At 40.3% G+C, this 12,824-nt stretch overlaps 1 protein-coding gene across 1 annotated transcript in view; it reads left to right on the plus strand.

Annotated features, from left to right (window-relative positions):
• Positions 1–12,824, plus strand: part of TMC1 (transmembrane channel like 1) — a 355,988-nt gene that overhangs the window by 333,497 nt on the left and 9,667 nt on the right. Inside the window, exons 21-22 of the mRNA XM_034647338.1 lie at positions 3,052–3,119; positions 8,127–8,366. Coding sequence (XP_034503229.1) covers positions 3,052–3,119; positions 8,127–8,366 — 308 coding nt within the window. The remainder of the gene's footprint in view (positions 1–3,051; positions 3,120–8,126; positions 8,367–12,824) is intronic.

A 12,824-nucleotide genomic window follows, 5' to 3' on the forward strand; every position in this document is an offset into this window, starting at 1 on the left:
GAGTTGCTGGGAGGGTGGTGTGCTGGGAAAGGACATCTGTCCATCTCTTCCATCTGTCCATTTCTGTCTTGGAATTTTTTTCTTGTTAATAAATCAGTAGCCTAGTAAATGAACTGTTTTCTGGGGTTCTGTGAACTATTCTAGCAAATTATCAAACCTGTAGAGGGAATCGTAGGATTTTTTGATGTATAGCCAGTCACTCAGCATAGGTTACACCCCAAACTTGTGATTGGTGTCTGAAGTGGGACAGTCTTGAGGGACTGAGTCCTGGATAGTCAGTATGAGAACTGAGTTAAATGGTAGGGCATCCAGCTCAGGTCCACAGAGAACTGGGGCATTGTTTGGTACGGGAGGGAAACTCACACATGTGTGTCGGAAGTACTGTGAGTAAAGTGTAGAGAACAAGGGGTTTTGCGTTCAGCAGGCCAAAGGGTCTCTGTGTAAACCATTAAACTTTACTGTTTTAGTGCCAAACAGCCACAGAGCATATATAAACAAATGATTGCAGCTATATTCTAGTAAATCTTTATTTACAAAAACAGGTGGTGGTCCAGATTTGACTCATGGGCCATAGTGTGACAACTGACCTAATTCATTTCCTCAGTTGATCTGTGAGGAAACTGAGGCCTGACAAGATAAGCAACTGGCCCAGCTCACCCAACCAGGACATGGCAAGGCAAAGTCTAATACTCAGGTGTGAATTCCAGACAAGTGTCTGGACCACAAACCCATTTGGTACACTAAGGATGCCCTATACCCATTTTCTGCATCAGATCCATTTGTGCATCAAAAACTATATTCCTGGGACACCTGAGTGGCTCAGTCAGCTGAGCGTCTGCCTTCAGCTCAGGTCATGATCCCAGGATCCTGGGATTGCGTCCCTTGTCAGGCTCCCTGAGCTCCCTCTGCCTGATGCTCCCCCTTCTTGACAAATTAATAAATGAAATCTTAAAAAAAAGTATATTCCTCAGGCTGCCCCTACTGCAAACACAGTATGAGAACAAGGGTTCCCAGTGTGTCTTTGGTGTTTTTCTAGTCACCTAGTTATAAAAATATCTCAAATGGCTTTTAAGAAGCTTGTATGTTTGTGACAGTAAAGAAAATATACTTTTAAAAGGTTGATCTTTAAAAAATTTTTACATAGGTTGGTGCGTTAAATAATGGCACCATTCTAAAGAGGCCAAAGATGAGGGTTTGATTCTTGATCTGACACAGAGAAGAGCTGTTCCAAGGCCACAGATGGCACAGGCCACCCAACTGAGCATTTGTCATATGTGTTCTGTGAGCTCACAAGGCTTCAGGGGAAGAGAAGAGGTGGTCCAGAGCAAAGCCCTCCCGTGGTAGGAGAAAGACTCGAGTTAACGTTTCTAGAGATTAGAAGCAGTTTATTTTTCTCCACAAGGCACACATTGCTTTCACATTGTTGATTTTAGAAAAAAACTGCCAGCCATACCTCTTCTCATCTTGTGAACATTAGTCTTCTAGATAATCGGAAAACCAGCAAAATACGATGTATATCATCTAGGTCACCTTTGTCCTGCTTAATACAACAGGCCTACTAAGTATCCTTTCATCAAGTATCATCTCATCATTTTATCTTGTTATTTAACCATTCTTGCTGCATACAAGGCACATGACCCATATCATTCCCAAATGTACTGCTGCCTTTTGGTAAAATGATGACTTCAAGAACTCTTGAGGTAAAGAATCCAAAGGCTGTGAAGGTTTTGTCTCTGGTTCTCCAAACGAGAGAACTGTTCCATCTTCTTACACTTTTTTTTTTTTTTTTGGTGGGGGGTGGTTCTTGTGTTTGAGAACAGCAACACTTTCAGGTCATCTCATTGTGTGTGTGTAGGAGTGTTGGGAGGGAGTTATTACAAGGATCCATATGGTCTGAAGCCTCACCTGCAGATGCCAGGATCTGGGACAGGATTAGGGACCTACCACCCTTTTGGTCTCTCTTTTGTGGTCTTGATGCTCTCCGTCCACATTTTTTTGCTTTTCTCCTTTTCTCTTGTGAACGTACCAGTTAGTCAGTTTCCTGACTGATTGTTTTCTATCTCAACTTACCCAGGAGCCAGTTCCATTGTGGTTGCTAAATAGCATTACTCCCATTGACAGAAGCTTTCCTTCGAGGCTGCCTGGTGTGTCACCAGGAAGCCTTTGGACAGGCCACCCTGGGACAGACGCCCACTTCAGTTCCTACTGGTGGCCCCTCTGCCCAAACAAACAGCCTAAGCGGGATGGTATTATCTAGGAGACAAACGCTGGCTATTATGTTGAATAACTTCTCAAACTTGTACCGTATTTCTCTATATTTATTTTATCTTAAAAGAAATTCACATTTTCTTGAAAAATATTTTAAAATATGCAAGCGTAAGGAAGAAAACCAAAGTCATAATCCATCACCTACCTAATAACACCTATTTTTGTTGGTCATTTTCAAGTCTTTTCCTTATGCATAATTTCACATTCCTTTGATAAAAATAATGACTGTCTAATTTTATATATTTGTTGTTTAACATTAAGTCCCAGTTTTCTCTGTGTATGCAAATTTTCTTCAAACAGTGATTGTAATAGGTGTGATATATATTATAGCATAGATATACTATATTTACTTAACCAATATGGGACATTTAGGTGGTTTCATCTACGTTAAAATTTGTCAGCATGTAAGATCAATTTGTTAAAGCAAATTCCTAGAGGTAGACTCACAGGGTTAAAGAGAATGAGATTTTTTTAAGCTTTTAATCTAGATGGTCAAACGGTTTTCTAAAACATTGCTCCAATTTTCGCTTTCCCCAGCCATGTAAGGAGAGTCCGCTGGTCCACACTTTCAAACATTGAATGACTTCTTTAGAAAATGAGAATTGCTATGTTAGAAAGAGTGCTTTATTATTTTATTTATCGCTAATTATTTATTATATCGATTACTCTGCTGCGAGGAAGCAGTTGAGAGCTTAGCCATTCCTATGCAGAATGATGAAACATGTGGCTTTCAATTTTCACCAGCTGATATGTTAATCCAGTGAATATCTGTGTCCTCTGTAGCCCTCATACACTGAATTCGACATCAGCGGCAATGTCCTCGCTCTGATCTTCAACCAAGGCATGATCTGGTAGGTCAGCTGTTGGACAGTGTATCACTTATAGAAAACCCTCAAAGATCATTATTGCGTAAAGCACCGCAGCCTGGTGTCAGAGAAGTCCACAGTCTGGGTCTAACTCAACAATTTGCTTTTGCAAAGTGGATTGCTAGGAAACGCTAATATATATAATATATATGCTATATAATATATAGTATATTATATATTATAGCATATACAGTTGTATATATGGTATATATACTATATATTATATATATGTATATGTATGTCTTGGAATATATAGAATATATAGTATATTTACATATTATATATACTATATAATATAGTGTGTGTGTATATATATACTCTATATTTTTTCGTATCTTAACTCTTGATCCTCAAAGGCATCTGCCTGTTTTGCAGAGCCTTCCTTTATCAAATACTGGAAGTCTATTTCTGCTTTGTAGATTATTTGAAGGCTTTTTATACTTTTATATCCTCTGACGCCAGGGTCTAATAGTGAAACATTAATGATCCCACAACCGCATGTTAAGTGTGAAACAAATTAATGTAAAGCCCCTCTGAGGAGCTGATTTTATTTTGTCATTATTGGGTCTATTTAGAATACAACTTGTTGCTACTTTTAAAAATACTATCTTACCAAATCCAGTAGTTCATAGCGAGGAAACCTATGTTTTAGGAAGGTCAACTAAAAATACGATCTTTATTTTGTAACTTGCCTCACAGGCCATTTGCACATCAGAATGATGTCTTTCGATGTACAAAGGACTGTCATATCTTTTATTAAGTGAAAGCATTCTCACTGTCAACCTTGACAGGTTATGACGAGCGGATACGGTAGAACTGTTTTGGAGTTTAAAAACTGAATCCCAGCATGCGATTCACCTGGGGACCATGTGGTCTCGGAAATCTGTCACTCTTAACTAAGAACACCCAAACCACAAGCAGTTCTAACTGAGCTTCTTTAGCCCGCCGACGCACGTTTAATATCACCCTGTGCCACTGACCACACTGTTGTCCCGTGTACAAGGACCGGTAACTTGGTTCAAGTTTTGCACGAGCTTCATATATTACTTAAATCCTTCAACCATAGCTGGATCGAATTATTAAACCATTGCGAGACTGGACCTCTTTGCAAATGTTAAAATTATCTTGCGTCAATAATATAAAGACCATAGCCAAGGGCCCCACTGTCCTGCCACGGGGCCTGTCAAATTCCTGTGCCTCCCTAGGTCAACACATACGAAGGGAAGGCAATAAAAAGATGATCTTCTCCATTATCAGGTATGTTTAAAAATTCAATTCTTGTCCTCTCGCTTTCTAAATTTTGCAAGTTATGGCTCATGTGCCCAGAGAGGCATTGAAGAGTGAAATGCATCTTTCATTCTCCAAGCAGGGAGGAAAGTCAGGGTGGCCCAACCTAGGACCACCGGCAAAGAGAGTAAAGGGAGCAGCTTCTGTGAGTTCTGGATCTTTCCTTTTCTGGAGGGGATTCTGCGGTCACAGCAGAAAATGGCTAACACGGCACCTGGAACAACGAGAAACCATCAACTTGTATCAGTTTTAAAACTCCCTGGCCTTTACACAGAGTGCCACAAATCCCTTAGGCCTGGTGGGTGCCATTTGTGCAGACATCTGCTGCGTGTCTGTTTCTTGTTCTTTCCTAGCTAAGACAACAGATTGTCCTAGAAATTCATTTCCATGATCGGAAAAGCTGTTGTAATAGCTGTCCGGATAGGTTTCACTTATAATTTTGCAGCTCTTTGGTCCACTATTGTTCACGTTGACATTCTTAAATAAATTCAGACCTTCCCCCCTTCTCTCATGGGCAGACCCATTATCGAAATCTCTCCACGATCACTGCACTATCCCTTTCTATGTATTCATCCTTTAGATCCTGGTCAAGTCTTGCTTCTTGTTAGTCTGAAGAAGTCATTAGAAAGCGATGGTGTTGTTTTAAATGTACAGAGGTAATCACACACTTACTGGAGTTTCAGAAGCAAAAGAACTATTATTCGCCTTCGGGGCAACAGATTTTTTTCTAACCCCCAGGAAGCTAGTGAAGGATGGGGATGCGGCGTGGTGGGCGAGGTGTGCGGAGTGTGTATTCTAAGCGCAGTAGGCTCCCCTGCACCAGGGGACTCACACCTGGTAAGCTACTATTTTAATGAGGCATGAGGAACCCATACTTGAGTTTGGCCCTACGGAAACACAAGTGCATGGGAAGTTTGCACTCAATTCCTTTGGTTTGTGACTGGAGACATTCAACTATCGCTTTAGGGGTTTCTAATTATTGGAGGTTATTTACACTGATGCTGTTAAAGTGAAACTTCATGGGTAAAATCCATTTTGTCACAAAATTGGCTGAAATGACCTGTAAACCTTTATATGACACATTTAGTTTCAAAATGGACAGCATAGGTTTTTGCAGTCCTACTGTAAAATGATGAATGCACATCATATCTCTCTCCTAGCAGGGTATAGAGACAGCAGAGAACACGGTGAGAGAGAAGATGGGTTTGGACATTGCACCAACACTGTCTCTTTGTGTACCTGTTCGCTGGTGTTGTCACCGTCTGCTACCTCATCTTCTTGGTTGATCGAATGTGAATAATTTACCTGACATGGACCATGTCACTGGAGTAATAAGGAGAGCTCAATAAAAGAAGCTTTCATTTGCTTTGATCTTCTTGGAAGAAAAGCACTTTATAAGGCTAAAGTATTACAATGATCTTTAACTGACAGATGATGGGCTCAAGTCTGGGGAAGGGACTTAGTGAGCCGAGCTGATTAGCGAGTCACGAGCAAAGACGGGATGAGCATTAGGGTGCAGATATCAGTGTGCCAGAATCTGTTTTTCTAGGTTATGGTTCTTAAGCCATTTGTTCAATATTTATTTTGAAAATCTGAAATTTATTTATAGATGCATGTCCATATGTGAATACATATATATGTATACAGACGAATGATGCTGGTGTACATAGTGGTACAAATATATGTGGCTTTAGGCAAATCTAGGTCTTAAATGATGTACAGAATTGTGTCTGAGGATAAACTAGCTTGTGCAACAGTTCAATAGAACCCCTAAAGGGAAACCTTTACTTCTTGTTTTCTCTACATGCCCAGTGTGGGTTGGTAGAGGGCTCTGCTCCTGCAAGTTACTCTCACCGTGGAGTCCTAGACTGGCAAAATAGGGTCCATCTGGAACATCACTGGTCAGGGTAGCAGAGGGATGAGAACAGAATCCACACAGGGCTTTTAATGTCTCTCTCCAATAGTGAGATATTTCATTTTAATTACCATTTCATTGGCCAGAACAAATCACATGGCCAAGCCTGACGTTTGGAAGGGAGCAAGTATAATGATTCACAAGCATCTGACATTACTAATATTAGCATTTGAGAATATAGTGTACTGCTATGTAATTCTGGCCCCTAACCTGCGCCTGTCACTGACTTGCTCACGTTCTTGAGGCTCTGGGATCTCTCTTGCTATCCTGTAACAGAGACACCCTGTGTTGTTCCAAAGTCTATCTTCCTACTTTTTTTTTAATTCATAAAATTTTAGAGCAGTGTTGGGTTCACAGAAAAACCGAGCTGAGAGCACAGAGCGTTCCCATATATCCCCATCCCCCGACACGCACAGCTCCCCTTCTGTCGGCTTCCCATGCCGCGGTGGTACATGTGCTACAGTTGATGAACCCACGTGGTTAGATCGTCACCCGAAGTTCTTACCACTTAAAAATAAAATCATTTAACTTCAGAGTCTCTGGTCCATTCGGTATGTAAAATATCATTCAGATCTGTTGTGTGAAATCCTACCAACAAGACGATCTAAATTTTGGCAAGGTTCCACTTTTAAATGGAATCGTTTAATGCTGGTTTGCATAATTTCAGTTACAGAAATAGCAGCAACTAATTTCTTCATCTAACTCATCCCTGCCCCCAACCCCCGTATTATACCAAATTTGCGTTGGATTCGTTAAAGCAGCTACTGCACATATCCAGGAAATATAAAATGCTGACCTTCACTAGAAGTGCTGAGGGCTTTATTACAGCTGGGACAGTGTAAAAGATAGGACTGTGCTCATACTTCTAAAATAAGTGCACATGTATCCTCTTTTTGGTTTTGGACCAATACATTACTATTAATATGGTTTTATGATGCTGATGGATTTTCTCATCAAAGGAAATTGAAATTTATTTTGTTGAAATAACCAACTAAGCCAGCAAGTAAAAGTGACCTCACCTGAGTGCTTCCTGTTTAAAAGTGGCATTTAAAGATAGTTTTTAAAAATCAGATGTACAAAGCAGTGAATTTCCAGGACAAGCTGAAGGAAGAAAGTAAACAGATTACATTAAATTAAATGAATATGTTGCATTTTTATCTCAAACACATAAAGCTTTCTATAGACTATTAAGAAAACACTATGATTGAGCATAAATACTTCAACTCTAAAACACCATAACAGCTACATAGCTAATAGAGAATAGCATCAGAAAAAGATAAACTTATTTTAATTTTTTCTCTTCCATTAAGCAAAAATTAATTAGCCATGAGAAAAGTAATTAATCCAGACATGCAGATTATTTGAATAGAATGAGTGCTTTAAGGGGCGTTTATTAAAAAGTTAAATTTCTAGCTTTATTAATCCAGGATTTGAGTATCAGGGGAAATCAAGTTTATCTGAGAAGCAGTAGAGAGAAGTGAATACATGTGATATGTTGTTTTCTCTGGCGTAGTTTAAATTTATTAATGAGAGCAGATGTAGTCAGTGAACAGCATAGTTGCTATGAGAGAATCACGTGGGCCCTTCCTGGATAATGGAGGAGATGGTAAACTGTGACAGAAGATGGAAACTGACCCTTCAAGTTTATTTATAAAGAAGGATTTGTGGGTCGAAAGCGGCACTACATTTTCTGCCTTTAGCAAATAGGCGCGATGCGAAATGAACAGGTGCTGTGTGCCTTTGTTATGAAGAGAAGACTGGAATTGAGCAGAGCTATGTTTTCCTTCCAGGATGGGCTCCTTCTTCGCCCCCAGCCTCCCAGGCATCAATATTCTCCGACTCCACACATCCATGTACTTCCAGTGCTGGGCCGTGATGTGTTGCAACGTCCCCGAGGCCAGGGTCTTCAAAGCTTCCAGATCGAACAACTTCTACCTGGGCATGCTGTTGCTCATCCTCTTCCTGTCCACCATGCCCGTCCTGTACATGATTGTATCCCTCCCGCCATCTTTCGACTGTGGCCCCTTCAGGTTCTTGCCTTTGAAATCTCACCTAGGTGTCGTTTTCTTCCAGGCATGGAGCTAGGAAGAGCCACTCCTATGAGTTTTGTGGGGATTTTTTCCTCCCCAAACAATCTGTTTTGGTCTGTAGAAATGTGATTCTTTGGGCATTGAGGCTCACTAGGTAACATGGAGATTCTCAGGGAAGTTCCACTGATTTTCTTATTTGGGAATCATAAACGGGAAAATGATTTGAGTGCACCCGGGCTGTACCTGGGTGAAATACAGACAATAAATCAGAGCCATAAGGGGGTAGCAAAGAGGAAGGGCTGATTTTGCTGGTGGGGATATGAAGATTTTCCTGATGCTAGGCCACCACGTCCAAAAATCAGAAGTTATCGCTATGTCATGCCCAATAGAAAATAATTAATTAAAAGTAGATTATTCCACAAGCTATGTAGGACATGGGATCATTATTGGATGATTATGAATATAAAGTGGGTCGCATATTTTATAATCCACAATGCTACATGCTAGTAAAACAATTGAGGATGATGTTCAGCATGTTTAGTCTTCCAAAATAACAAGGATAAATCGCTCAAGTCAGTGATAAAGAGTCAAGAAGTCTCTCTGATCCAAGCTGAAATGTACTTTTCTCCAGTTCTCTATGACCAAGTTCCGTCTGTGACACCTTAGCAAGAAAGCAAAGTCCCTGGGATCTGGGGAATTGAGATTTCATTCCCTAAATAGGGCCTTAGAAATGAATCCACCATGGGACACCCGGGTGGCTCAGTTGGTTAAGCGCCTGACTCTCGAATTCAGCTCAGGTTGTGATCTCAGGGCCCTGCCGGTGCGTGGGGCTCTGCATTGGGTGTGGAGCCTGCTTAAGATTCTTTTTCTCCGTCTCCCTCTGCCCTCCTTTCTCCCTCTCTCTCTAAAATAATAATAATAATAATAATAATAATAAATGAATCTACCACAAGTCCCTCCCAAGAATCTCTGCCTGTTGAGTCGTTGGTCAGCATGCATTTGAATTATTTCTCCTTTCCAAGTGAAAGAAATGTGAATGTGACAAGCCACGTGAATGACAAGCATGAGCCAATAATGGCCACATGTAATTTCCTCGTCATGCTGTCACATGCAAGTTATTAAAGTCAAAAGTTTCATTGCTCACAGACTTAAGCATAAAAGATGCATTTTTACTCTAATAATAGTCTGAGTTATTATTGCTTTACTGGAAAGGAAAGGAAAATGTTAAGCCAGCTGATAGGGCAGAAACTACTAGAGTTCCGTCATACTCAGGAAACTGTTGTTGAGAAATCCTGATCCCCCCCCCACCCCGCCCCGTTGGCTGAAATAAATAATGCAGACAGTGACATCTGGAGACTAAATGTGAAATTGCAGTCTTAAGGAAGAGCTTGGTCTTGATAAATCTCTAATGAATCTCTGGGTGCGAAGTTCACTAGATAAGCCATTCAAAGACTTTAGCTGATTGCAAATTACCCACATAAGTGATTACCCAGGTTGAATTTTAGATGTGCTTTTAACTTTCTTTTTCTTTTTTTTTTTTTTTTTAAAGATTTTATTTATCCATTTGACAGAGAGACAGCCAACGAGAGAGGGAACACAAGCAGGGGGAGTGGGAGAGGAAGAAGCAGGCTCCCAGCATAGGAGCCTGATGTGGGGCTCGGTCCCCGAACACCGGGATCATGCCCTGAGCTGAAGGCAGACGCTTAAGGACTGAGCCACCCAGGCGCCCCTGCTTTTAACTTTCTAATTGCAAGTCAGATTTCTCAGAAAAATGTATCAAAGGAAGGGAAACCCCACAATGTCTACATGGAGCTGGCTGGTGGTTACACATGTGGTTTCCTAGGAAAAATATCATTGAGCCAGACAGGTACCATGACCACACAATTTTAGCCTTTTGCCTCTCTTTGTATCACACACAGTTACTATGAATTTGATGGAAAAAAAATTAGTCTGTATCTAAGGCACAGCATCTGATTTTGACCTAACTGGGAAACAGGCAAAATTACTGCATATATATCACTATTTTGAGATCAAGAAAATTTACATATTTTCAGTAGCATGTCAGGAAAGGGGTATCTCTATCTTATTTAAATAGTTCATTTCTCATGTCACTTTCCTCATTTTGTAGCAAAAAAAAAAAAATGTATGCTTCGTTTATTTGTTTGGACTTAAAGTTTAAAAGGGTTGCTCTGCCCTAGAAACGAGGCCCTCTTAGAGACCATGAGTTTGGGATGGTTTGCTCAGCCTGTCTCGTCTGACCCTACATGGCAGCTGGGTGGGCAGCAAACATACATTTGAGGTAGGTTAATGGATGGCCCCAGAAGGGGCACAGAGATGGCTAATCACTCCAGGTACGGGTGTGTTTTCAGGCAAGTGGCTTCCATATCTTACAAGGCCTATTTTTAAAAGCAATTTGATAAGGTATTCGAGCTTGTCGTGCTTTCATAAGACCTGGCTAGGGAGGGTGAATTTTCCAGAAAATTATTCTGATAGGCTAGTAAGTGGATTTACCTTAAACCAGTTCAACAATTTAAAAACTCTTTATTTGGTGTCCAGATGAAGAAAATTCTCCAATTGCTCCACCACATTGGCTGACATGATGTTTCTCCTCCAGCCCCTCGCTAATAATTCTGAACAATTTATAATTCTCTAGGTTCTCACATACTCTCTCTGTTAGCATCATGGTAATTATATTTTTATGTATTTTCATCTGACTGCAAAGGTATTATGTGTTTATCCTAGAAAACCTGGGAATTACAGAAACATTTCTCCATGAAAATAAACACTTCTCATAATCCCAAAGATCTGAAATAACAACTCTCAAGATTTCGGCATTTTGCATTCTGGCTTTCTTTTTATGCAGCTTTTTAAAATAACTGAGATCATACGAGAAGTGCAGATTTATGTTATATCGTGACACTTTTATATTTATATTCATTTTTGTTTTACATTGTGGTGCTGCTATTACATTATTTATTTGCTATTATACTTTATGTGTTTATTTTTTTAAATAGTGTAGCTTGGGGATAGAAAATTTTCATCTCTGTGAGTCTAAACACAGTAGAGTGTTGGCCAGTAATTGGAAGTGATGAGTGAATAATGACTGTTTATGCACTAAGCATTAGAGGAGGTGTTGGAGTCAACTGGACACTGATTCCGGTCCTGGGAAGCTCTCAGTCCACTGGCGAGACAGGTCTGCTCATAGACTATTCTAACCCAGGGTGGATGAAACTATGCCCACAGGAGCGTAAGCGCAGTATCCTTTCATTTGCCTATGGAGTCACAGCAGACTGGAAAAGACTTCTGGGAATATTGGGAAGTGGCACACTTGGGCTAAACTGTCAGAAAGAAAGGATTTTGGGGGATCAGTAGATGCTGCTTTAGTTTGTACAGAAGTAAGAGATCTGGACTCCCATTAAGACACCAGACCTCGAAAGGGGAGAATCCCCAGAGATGCTAATGATTTTGAATTTGGGACAGACTGAATGCAGAGAAGACCTTTGTGGGTAGAGAGCATTTTGTAAAATTCCAGTCCCCCCATTCTAACCATAGGCATCAGCTTCAGCCCAAGAACTTGGAGAAGGGGGAGCGGATCGATAGTCTTATTTTCTCTTGCCCTTGCCTACCTTCTCACTCTAGCTGTATCCCCCATGTCTAGGAGAAAAGCACGGCCAGTTAGAGTGGATGAGGATAAAGAAATCCTAGTGGAATAAACTGATATAATCTAGAGTGGTCTGCAAGCTACATTCCCCCTTCATACAGCACAGGTCTTGCTGGGGGCAGATTTGTAATTTGTGAAGCAAAACTTACACCTCAGCAGTCCAGCAACTAACTCTTGACTAGATACTTGGGATTATTCTCAGTCTTTTGAGAGATATCATTAGTTAGATCAGGAGCAAAAAAAAAATCTCATCTGTAACTGTGGCTCATGTTTATTTAGTGGGTGAAAATGTATAAAGATCAAAAAACAAAAGTGAAACCAGAATGTTATATCAAGTGTTATACCAACCTTTATTCTGGTGATACCTACCACTTGGTGATAAATAACCTAATCTTCTTTTCTGAGAATTACAGCTTTTCATAGTAGAATCAATATGCATATACAGAAAAAAGAACTTGACGTGATGGGTATTACTTTATAATTCTTAATATCACATAGTAAGATACAACAGAATTCCTGCTCTCATTTTTATAGTTTGTAAAGGCTGATTCTTACCTTAATGGGCTGAGAACAAACCCATTAAGGATTTTTGCTTTTTAGGCTTATTTGCCTTCTTTTCGCATTTTCTGTTCCTGGCAGTTGGACTGAGCTGACAGTCTTTAGGGCCTATCCACAAGAGATGCAGAGAGAGAAAGGACTCATCGTTCAGTGTGGTTACCTATTAATAACTCCCATGAAAGAAGTCTGTGGAAAATGAGATAGCAGCTATTGCATGGGAGAGATATTGGATTATTTGT

This window comes from Ailuropoda melanoleuca, chromosome 17 (genome assembly GCF_002007445.2).
Source record: "Ailuropoda melanoleuca isolate Jingjing chromosome 17, ASM200744v2, whole genome shotgun sequence".
NCBI lineage: Eukaryota > Metazoa > Chordata > Mammalia > Carnivora > Ursidae > Ailuropoda > Ailuropoda melanoleuca.